Source organism: Primulina tabacum, chromosome 10, assembly GCF_025594145.1.
Source record: "Primulina tabacum isolate GXHZ01 chromosome 10, ASM2559414v2, whole genome shotgun sequence".
Taxonomy (NCBI): Eukaryota; Viridiplantae; Streptophyta; class Magnoliopsida; order Lamiales; family Gesneriaceae; genus Primulina; species Primulina tabacum.
This window is the reverse complement of record NC_134559.1, coordinates 12,577,066-12,588,319: the sequence shown is the minus strand read 5'-3', so window position 1 is coordinate 12,588,319 and position 11,254 is coordinate 12,577,066. Positions and strand designations below refer to the sequence as shown.

Genomic DNA, 11,254 nt, shown 5'->3' with positions numbered 1-11,254 from the left:
AAGAGGTGAAAAACTTGAAGATCTCCATGGCTTCTCGATTCTTGCTGCTCAACATTGAATAAGAATGAAGGTTTTATTACATGTTCAATTGCATGGCTAGACAAGTGGTAAAATTTCATACATTAGTGCTCGCGCATATGCGCGCCCGGTCCTCGCCCATATGTGCGAGACCTACTGTCTCGTCATAATTACCATTCACCATCTCGCGCATATGCGTGTCCCATGCTCGCGCATATGCGCAAGACCTACTGTCTCTGCGCTTAAACCTAAATCTTGCTTGCGCGAGGTCTTCTGCCTCGACATATTGCAGCTCGCGCATATGGGCGCCTCGTCTCCGCGCATATGCGCGAGATCTTCTGGTCTCACACCACACAATACTCGTGCTATCCAAAATTGTGTCTCGGGTAGTCCTTTCATAATCACATCAATTCATAAATCAATAATCTCGGATTAATAGAACAAAATCTCGGGCATTACAATTCTCCCCCTCTAAAATATGATTTCTTCCTCGAAATCGCAGGCAATCAAATCATAAGAATAAGATACGAAATGTAACAGAAGCTGAATAGAAAACTCAAATCGATGAAATAATTCTGGGAATTTTTGTCTCATGTCTGATTCAGTTTCCCAAGTAGCTTCTTCAATGCCATGACGACTCCACTGAACTTTCACAAGTGGAATAGTATTCGTTCTGAGCTGCTTTTCTTTACGATCAAGAATCTGGATCGGTTTTTCAAAATAACTCAGAGTCCCATCAAGTTCGGCCTCGTCTGGCTGAAGAATATGAGAAGCATCAGGAAGATATTTCCGCAATAAAGATACATGAAAGACATCATATATTCTAGATAGAGACGGAGGTAGGGCAAGTCGATAGGCACGATCACCTATCTTCTCCAAAATCTCGTACGGACCGATATATCGTGGAGACAACTTCCCTCTCTTGCCAAATCTGACAACGCCTCTGAAAGGAGAAATATTCAGAAATACTCTGTCTCTTCTCTCAAACACCAACGGTCGTCGTCGAACATTGGCATATTTGACCTGTCTATCTTGGGCTGTCTTCATTCTTTGACGAATCAGTTTAACTTTCTCAGTCATGTCTCGAATCATATCAGGCCCAAGTTCAGGTACCTCAGAAATATCATCCCAATAAAGAGGGGATCTGCACTTCTTGCCATAAAACACTTCAAACGGGGCCATCTCTATACTCGTCTGATAACTGTTGTTGTAGGAAAACTCACAAAGTGGTAGAGAATCTTTCCAACTAGTGCCAAAATCTAGCACTACAGCTCTAAGCATATCCTCCAATGTTTGGATAGTCCGTTCTAACTGTCCGTCTGTCTGAGGATGATATGCAGTACTCAGATGTAACTTCGTACCTAGAGCTTGTTGCAGACTGTGCCAAAAATGTGAAGTAAATCGAGGATTAGATCTGATACAATAGACTTCGGCACTCCATGCAATCTGACAACTTCTCTGACATAAATCTCTGCCATCTGGTCATGTCTATATGTCATTCTGTAAGGAATAAAACATGCTGATTTGGTCAATCTGTCAATAACGACCCAAATCGCATCGCAACCTCGGGAGGAACGTGGTAGCTTCGTCACAAAATCCATGGAAATGTGGTCCCATTTCCATTTTGGAATCGATAAGCTATGCAACAGACCTCCTGGTTTCTTTCTTTCTGTTTTCACCTGTTGGCAATTCAGACATTTGGATACAAATTCTGCAATATCTGCTTTCATCTGTTTCCACCAAAATTGTTTCCTCAAATCATTGTACATTTTTATAGCCACCCGGATGAATACTGAATCGACTGCTGTGTGCTTCGGTCAAAATCTGCTGTTTCAAGTCTGAAACATCTGGCACAACAAGACGATTATTCACATATAAAACATAATTAAGAATCTGATACTCTGATTGATTCCCTAATCTGACCATCGCAATCGATTTCTGAATATTCTGATCAACTTTCTATGCTTCTTTAATTCTCAAAATCAGCTCTGGTTCAACTTGAATGACATAGAGTCTCAAAGGTTTACAATCTGTCTCAAATACTAATCCAGAAAGACAGTAGTCTTCAATCAAATTTGAAACACCAATCTTCGATAAGGATAAAGAACATACCTTTCGACTCAGTGCATCAGCTGCTGCATTAGATTTTCCCGGATAATATTTGATTTCACAATCAAAATCTTTCAATAAATCAAGCCATATTCGTTGTCTCATATTCAATTCTGACTGTGAAAATAAATACTTCAAGCTTTTGTGATCAGAATAAATTTCAAACTTCTAGTGTCGCCAAATCTTCAATGCAAACACGATGGCAGCCAATTCAAGATCATGAATCGGGTAGCGAGTCTCATGTGGTTTCAATTGTCTTGAGGCATAAGCAATAACATGTCCTCGATGCATCAAAACACAACATAATCCTCTGTGAATCATCACAATAAATAACGAAATCATCAGTACCTGACGGAATAGTCAACACTGGAGCACTGGTTAATCTCTTCTTCAACTCTAGAAAACTGGATTCAAACATTTCTGACCAAACAAAAGGTGCATTCTTCTGAGTCAACTGAGTAATCGGCTTAGAAATACTAGAAAAATCTTTGATGAATCGACGATAATAGCCTGCTAAACCCATAAAACTGCAAATCTCTGGCACTGATATCGGTCTAGGCCAATTGATCACAACCTCAACTTTGTTAGGATCGACGGAAATACCATCTTCAGATATAATTTGTCCCAAAAACACAACCTGTCTCAGCCAAAACTCACATTTCGACAGCTTTGCATATAGTTTCTTAGTTCTCAGAGTTTTCAAGACAATTCTCAAATGTTCAGCATGATCAATCATATTCTTCGAATAAATCAGAATATCATCAATAAAGATAATCACAAAATCATCGAGATATTTCTGAAATATACGGTTCATCAAACCCATAAATACAGCTGGAGCATTCGTTAAACCAAACGGAATGACTATAAACTCATAGTGGCCATACCTGGTTCTGAAAGCTGTCTTCGATATATAAGAATCTCTGAATCTCAGCTAATGATATCTTGATCTCAGATCAATCTTGGAATAAACAGAAGAACCCTGCAACTGATCAAATAAATCATCGATACAAGGCAAATGGTATTTATTCTTTACCGTAGCCTTGTTCAATTGCCGATAATCAATGCAGAGTCTAATCGAACTGTCTTTCTTTCTGACAAACAGTACTGAAGCACCCCAAGGAGAAACACTCTGTCTGATGTAACCCTTGGCCAGTAAATCCTCTAACTGATCTTTCAATTCTTTTAGTTCAATCAGTGCCATTCTGTATGGAGTTTTTGAAATAGGTACAGTACCTGATATCAATTCAATGCTGAAATCTATTTCTCGGACTGGAGGCAAACCCGGAATCTCATCTGGAAAGACGTCAAAAAACTCACATACCACTTGCAAATCTACCAATGAAGGACTCGACTTCAGTACGTTTACTGAATACACAAGGAATCCCTATGCTCTTTTCTGTAATAATCGAGTCATAAATAAAGCAGACATCAAAGGAATTCACGATTTGGAACCCTTACCATAAAATTTCCATTCATTAGCCATTTCAGGTCTGAATCTTACAATTTTCTGGAAACAATCTACGGTAGCTCTGTACTTGGTCAACATATCAATACCGATAATGCAGTCAAAATCAGACAAACCGAGTACAATACAATCTAACTCAATCTCATTACCATCATACTGCAGCATACAATATTTAACAGAATTCACTGTTATAAGACCTCTCCCCAAAGGTGAAGAGACAGATACCACAGTAGATAAAGATTCAACAGGCAACACATGTATCAATGCAAATCGCTCAGAAATAAAAGTATGTGATTTACCCATATCAATCAACACATAAGCATGATAACCAAAAAGAGAACAGTTACCTGCCACTACATCATCAGGTGCTTCCTAGGCCTGTTCTTCAGTCAATGCAAACACTCTGGCCTGCTGTCTCGGAGGTTGGCTAACAGTATGGCTTCCTCCTGGCCTCGGTTGTGACTGGGCAGGTGCTGGCTGGAATGAGTGAACAGCAGATGATCGTCTATCAGGTTGAGCCACTAATCCAGATGATTCTGCTCCCTGGGATCTTTGAGAACCTCGCTATGGACAGACTCTAGCAAAATGTCCCTGCTGTCGACAGATGTTGCAACTACCAAACACTCCTTGGCATTGCTCTGTGGGATGTCTTCCTCCACAAGTTTTGCAATAGACCCCTATATAACTCTGGCTCTGTCGTGAACCACTGGAGCTAGATGAGCTACTACCAGACTTTTTAAACTGTTTCCCTCTGGCTTTCAAATAATCATTCTTCCCACTGCTACTACTACCACTATCAAATCTGGGTGGTGGTTGGTGGAACTGGGTTGAAGGTTGTTGCTGTTTCGGTGCTGGAGCAACATACGAAACTCCTTTCTGCCTGATCAGGCCCGCTTCAACTCCTTTTGCTCTATTCAAAGCATCAGCAAAATTATTTGGTCGCCCGGTATTTACCAGTGTAAAGATCTCAGGATTCAGCCCATTGATAAACTGATCAGCAACCGCTTCATCATTCTTAGCAACATGTGGACCAAAGCGTAGCAAGGTAGAGAATTTGGTCACATACTCTTCAATATTCAGATTACCCTGTTTCAGGTTGGCAAACTCTGCACCCTTGTTTTTTCTATACGATACTGGGAAGAATCGTTGATACAATTCAGTTTTAAAAATCTTCCAAGTAATAACCGTACCTCGATGCTCGAAAGCTTTTTTAGTCGTAAGCCACCAATTCTTTGCAACATCATGCAACTGCTGCCCAATCAGTCTAACTCTACGCTCATCTGTATAGTCTAGTGAATCAAACATCATTTCGATGTAATCAAGCCAACTCTCACAATCAACAGAAGTCTCAATGCCTTTCAAAGTCGGCAGTTTGAACGACTGAAATCTTTTCAGCAGTGTTTCCATGGGTGTCGCTGTAACATCCATCGGATTATTTGAGGTACTACCCTGTTCTGGAATTCTTCGAGGAGGCGTATCTGATTATCAAAATGATTAGTAATCAAGTCTAACAAATCTGCTTCAGTCCTCCTCTGATCATCTTACAGCTGATCAAGAATCAGTTCTGATTCATTCTCCAGCAATACACGTTTCCAATCAAATCAGATAATCAGGTAAACTCTTAGCCAAGATCGAGAAGATCTGATCACAAAAATTAATTTCTTGTGATTTCAATCATCTCTACTTCACAGGATCGATTGTTCTATGTATTTAACACGAATTGATTAATTACAACATACAGAAATTAGAGATTACCTTTGAAGCGTGTTTTCGATCTTTCTCTGCACTAGATCTACGCTCCAAACCTCCAAGTCTTCTCTGGTGTTCTCTCAAACTCTAACGTAGGATTGTGTTTGGTCACAAGTTACAATATCACATATATATAAAATATATCTGTAATATCTTGTAACAAAAAGATAATGACAATATCTTTTAAAATATAAATTTAAATGAACATAGTATATTATACCATATCTAGAAAATTAGATGATAAACTTCCATGTAATATTCTGTCCAGATAAATTTATCCCACATATATCATAAATTATAACTCATATAATTTATCCGAGTTTATATTAGAGCCACCAAAAGGACCTGGTCGGATTCAATTAAATTAAGCTCCAATAAATTAATTTGATCCAATCAACTCATGATTAATCAAAATAATTTATTAATCTTATTATACTCCACTAAAAGAATAAGATTTTACTCTCAAATTAATTGATATTACAGAAGCACAAAATCAATAATTATATCCTCTGATTTATCGACCCAACATATCACCCATGTCGATCAATTAGAACATCTAAAACAGGGTATCATGACCATATAACCCATATTAGATATTCATAGCTTCTCACCCCCATCTTCTCTTTGACAGTCCCATGTGATCACATCACATAATTAATTCAACAAGAATATTGAATTACTGAGCTCAGATTTTACTGTCTTCTAGAAGAACTTGTGAGTTTATGATCATACCTATTGACTAGGTGACAGATTCCATATTACGAACATATGTTCTTTGTTATTTCACTTTGATTCCCAAAACATCGAGATATTCACCAATAGTTTGGTCTTACTCATTGATGTATCAAAGAACTTCAAGTTAGTAATCAAAGTTCATTGTCCGCTCAGGATTAAGGTGTTATGTACGACAATCTAGTGATTTTGAATTAGTATGGTCAAATAAAATTCAAATCTCACGTGGTCCAGTCCAATAAAACAGAATGTATTCCTAATTTTATTACCAAACCAAAGATAGGCTTCAATAAAATTGAGACGATCTTATCAAAATAATTTGTCCTTATTTATTTACCGATCGTGGACAATAAAACTTTGGATTGAATTACAAATTGAATCTTTCTTTGTTCAACACTTAAACACTCAATTTATAATAATACAACAATCCAATGGACATATGCATTGCTCAAAAATAAATTTATTTAAACAAATAAATGAACGTTATTTTATCCTCCCACTTGCCCTAGAGTAAATGAGTCATGTCTAGTACACCCATATTTTGAATATGTTCCTCAAAAGCTCTAGCAGGTAAGCTTTTGGTGAAATGATCAGCAAGATTTTCAGCAGATGCTATCTTGCACACTGTCATGTCTCCTCGTTGAACAATATCCCTCACTAAGTGATATTTTCGTTCAATGTGTTTTCCACGCTGATGGTTTATTGGTTCTTTTGCATTTGCCACTGCACCACTGTTATCACAATATAAAGTAATGGCATTTGATGCAGCAAGAACAACCTCAAGGCTTAGCAAAAACTTTTTCAGCCAAACGGCTTCTTTTGCTGCTTCACAAGCCGCTACATACTCCGCTTCCATTGTGGAATCAGCAATACATGATTGCTTGATACTCCTCCAAAAAAAGGCACCACCACCTAATGTGAACACAGATCCTGATGTGGATTTACGAGAATCTCTATCAGCTTGAAAATTAGAATTAGTATAACCCACAGATGCCAACTCTGAAGCCGAATAAACCAACATATACCCTCTAGTTCTGCGAAGATACTTGAGAATATGCTTTACAGCAATCCAGTGCTTTGGTCCTGGGTTTGACTAATATCTACTAACAATCCCAACAGCATAACAAATATCTGGTCGAGTGCATAGCATAGCATACATAAGACTTCCTACAGCCGAAGCATAAGGAACTCTTTTCATGTATTCCACTTCACTTGGATTCTTGGGATTGTGGTCCTTTGACAAGTGAATTCCATGTCTAAAAGGTGTTTGACCTTTCTTGGAATTTTGCATTGCTTACCTCACCAATATTTTATCAATATATGAAGATTGAGATAAAGCAATCCGTTTGTTCTTCCTATCCCGAAGGATTTGGATACCTAGAACATAACTTGCTTCTTCCAAGTCTTTCATGTCAAACTGTTGAGACAACCAATTTTTGGCAGATGTCATCACCCCTACCTTATTCCCAATAAGTAGGATGTCAACCACATATAGCACAAGAAAAATCACCTTGTCATCCAAAATTTTCTTATAGACACAAGGCTCATCAAGATTTTGATCGAAACCATAATCTTTCACAGATTGATCAAATATGATGTTCCAAGACCTTGACGCCTGCTTAAGTCCATAAATAGACTTTTTCAGTTTGCATACTTTATGCTCTTGACCGTTGTGAATAAAAACCGCCTGGTTGTACCATATAAATGGTTTCGTCAAGATTTTCATTAAGAAATATTGTCTTGACATCCATTTGCCATACCTCATAATCAAAATGAGTTGCAATGGATAAGAGGATCCGAATAGACTTTATCATAGCCACAGGTGAGAAGGTTTCATCGTAATCGATTCCTTCTCGTTGGCTAAAATCTTTGGCTACCAATCTAGCCTTAAATGTTTCCATTTTTCCGTCTATTCCCCTCTTTCTCTTGTAGACCCACTTAAACCCTATAGGTTTCACCCCTTCAGGAATGTCTACAAGAACCCAGACGGAGTTAGTGTACATGGATCTCATTTCTGATTCCATGGCACTCCTCCATTGGTCAGCGTCAACATCCTCCATAGCTTCTTTGTACGTGATGGGATCTTCCTCTTGTTCAATGGAAACCGCATCAAACGATTCTCCATAGAGCAAGTATCTAGAGGGTTGTCGAATGACCCTCCCACTACGTCTAAGTTGTCGAGGTTCTTGGTTGATTGGAATTGATTGTCGTTGTCTTAAGTTCTCTTCTTGATCATTTCCTTCATTTTCCATTTGGATATGATGGGGTGACCGATTATTGGAACCAATGTCTTCTACCACTTCATTTGTTTGGAAACCAGTGGTTAATGGTGGTAGAAATGTGAATTCAAACTGAGTAGGTTCAGTGCGGATCTCTGGAGTAGATGATTTAGCATTCTCTTCCAAAAGAACCTTACTCTTTGATTCACTCTCTTCTATGTGCTTGTCCTCTAAGAAGGTTGCATTTGTACTTACAAATATCTTATCGTCTTGAGGACTATAGAAGTAATATCCTCTTGTTCCCTTAGGATATCCAACAAACATGCATAATTCTGATCTAGGTTCCATTTTATCCATCTTTCTCTTTAGCACATAAGCATGACATCCTCATATCCGAATATGTCTTAGATTAGGCACGCGCCCATTCCACAATTCAAGAGGTGTTTTAGAGACAGACTTAGAAGGAACCATGTTCAATAAGTATATTGCAGTTTGGATAGCATATCCCCAAAAGGATGTACTGAGCTTAGAGAAACTTAGCATGGACCTAACCATGTCCAACAAAGTCCTATTTCTCCTTTCAGAGACACCATTCTGCTGAGGTGTAGCTGGTGCACTCAATTGAGAAATTATCCCATTATCTGATAAGTATGTTCTTCTAAAGTCATTGGATAGATGCTCGCCACCTCTGTCTGATCGAAGTGTTTTTATGCTCTTACCTAATTGTTTTTCCACTTCATTTCCGAATTCCTTGAACTTTTCAAAAGATTCAGATTTGTGGGACATTAGGTAAACATAACCGTATCTAGAGTAATCATCAGTGAAGGTGATGAAATACTCAAATCCTCCTCTAGCTTGTACACTAATTGGTCCACATACATCAGTGTGCACTAATTCCAAAACTTCATTGGCTCTTTGTCCTTTAGATTTAAAAGATCTCTTAGTCATCTTACCTTCCAAACAAAATTCACATACAGGTAAGGATTCCACCTTTAAATTACTTAAAGGACCATCCTTTACCAACCGTTGAATTCTATTAAGGTTGTTATGACCAAGTCTCAAGTGCCACAAATAAGTTTCATTAGTGGGAGACAATTTAATTCATTTGTTGGATTCAATGTGATGCAAAGAGCTGTCATCATGTTTTAAGACATACAAATCGTTATTCAAATGTCCCTTGCAAATAAGGGCTTTATTCAAGGTAATATCAACCACCATTTGTGAAAAATGGACATAATATCCTTGTCTAAACAATAAAACAACATAAATCAAATTTCTAGTAATCTCAGTAACATAATAACAATGTCTTAAAACCAAATGTTTATTATTCGAAAAATAAAGATAAACAATTCCAACAGCTTTTGCCGACACCACAGCCCCTGTGCCAACTCTTAGAGTATGTTCCCCTTCATTGAGGCTTCTGGTTACTTGGAACCCCTGCAAAGTATAGCATATATGATTAGAGGCTCCAGAATCTACAATCCAAGTATCAGTAGAATCAACCACTAAACAAGACTCAATAAAAGATAACTCACCACTAGCCTGCTTCTTGGAAGCTAGATATCCTTGGCAGTTTCTCTTCCAATGACCCTTTTATCCGCAATGGAAACATTTTCCCTTAGACTTGCCATCTACCTTGACCTTCTTTTCATTTTTTTGTGGACCCTTCTTGTTGGGCTTCTTCCTTTTATTCTCATTTTTACCTTTCGGCTTGGAATAAGACGGCCCAGCAGAAGCAACAACAAATGCATCACCAGTTTTAGTCTTAAGAACACTTTCAGCATTTTGGAGTTCCTTCATCAGCTCAGTCAGGGACATGTTTAGCTTATTCATGTTATAGCTAACTTTAAACTGTGAGAACATCTCAGGGAGAGTCTCAAGTGCCATGTCAACCTGAGTCTCTGATTTGATTTCAGCCCCTAACACCTCAGCCACGTTAAACTGAGCGATCAATGCAAGCATATGATCTCTCACGGGCGTCCCAGGTTTCATGCGCATGTTCATAATGGTTCTAATGGCTGCTTGTCGTGTCTGACGTCCTTGATGCTCAAACATTTCTTGGAGGCTATCCATGATTTTTGTAGCAGTGTCCATGTTCTGATGTTTCTGTTGCAGCACATTTGAGATGGATCCCAAAATGTAGTAACGGGCCATCTCATCAGAACTGATCCACTTATCATAAGCCTGCTTCTGAGCTACTGTGGACTCCGACGTAGGCACCGATGGACAGGGTTCATTGAGCACATGTTTGTGTTTCTCCGCAGTTAAGACAATCAATAAATTACGTTTCCAATCAATGTAATTTTCTCCGACTAGTTGGTTATTGGTTAATATCATAGACAGTGAATTTCCAGTCATTTTTCTGAAATTAAAAATAAATTTAAATGAGCAATGCAATAAATAAAATTATGTGTTATGCATGAAATGCATTTGTAGATCCCAAAAACTACTACAACACAGAAATTTACCTAAAACTCCAAAATACATAATTTTTTCTTTAGGAAAAAAACATGTTATTTATAGCTAGGCTGAGACCCTCCCATTAAATTCAATATATCTAGCAACTCATGCAATATCAATTTAGTATTACTTGATTTTGGCCATCAAAAGATATTGTAAAAATATTCTATAGGAAATTCTCACAATATCATTGACTTAAGTGTATACCCTTAAATTAATTATTTATCAGGTACCAAATTAATTATGTCACCTATAGGGTGGTCACAATTAATTTTACTATAAAATACTGCCCTTGGCCTCATCTCTCTGCTTCCCCTTTGCCAACTGCTCATCTGCTGACTGTCTATTGCGAATACGGTCAAGAAGAGAAGACTTAATCGTCAAAGTAGATAGACGGGGGACTCTACCTCGAGGATATGTCTCTAGATCAAACCTCTGCATTTCAAACTGAAGAGGTCTCGGGATCGCCATATGAGCCATCACTGCGACTTTCCTGCTCAGT

At 38.2% G+C, this 11,254-nt stretch overlaps 1 protein-coding gene across 1 annotated transcript; it reads right to left on the bottom strand.

The window, feature by feature from the left end:
• Positions 1-9,592: 9,592 nt before the first annotated feature.
• On the bottom strand, positions 9,593-10,965 carry LOC142505733 (uncharacterized). Its single transcript, XM_075618836.1, has 2 exons — positions 9,828-10,965; positions 9,593-9,729 (listed from the first exon to the last, which is right to left on the bottom strand). The coding sequence occupies exon 1, from the start codon at positions 10,648-10,650 to the stop codon at positions 9,886-9,888; it is 765 nt and encodes a 254-aa protein (XP_075474951.1). The 5' UTR covers positions 10,651-10,965; the 3' UTR covers positions 9,593-9,729; positions 9,828-9,885.
• Between the last annotated feature and the right edge of the window lie 289 nt (positions 10,966-11,254).

What these genes read in the sequence shown, in the direction of transcription:
- LOC142505733 (XM_075618836.1), bottom strand. Translation starts at nt 10,650, where the DNA reads ATGACTGGAAATTCACTGTCTATGATATTAACCAATAACCAACTAGTC.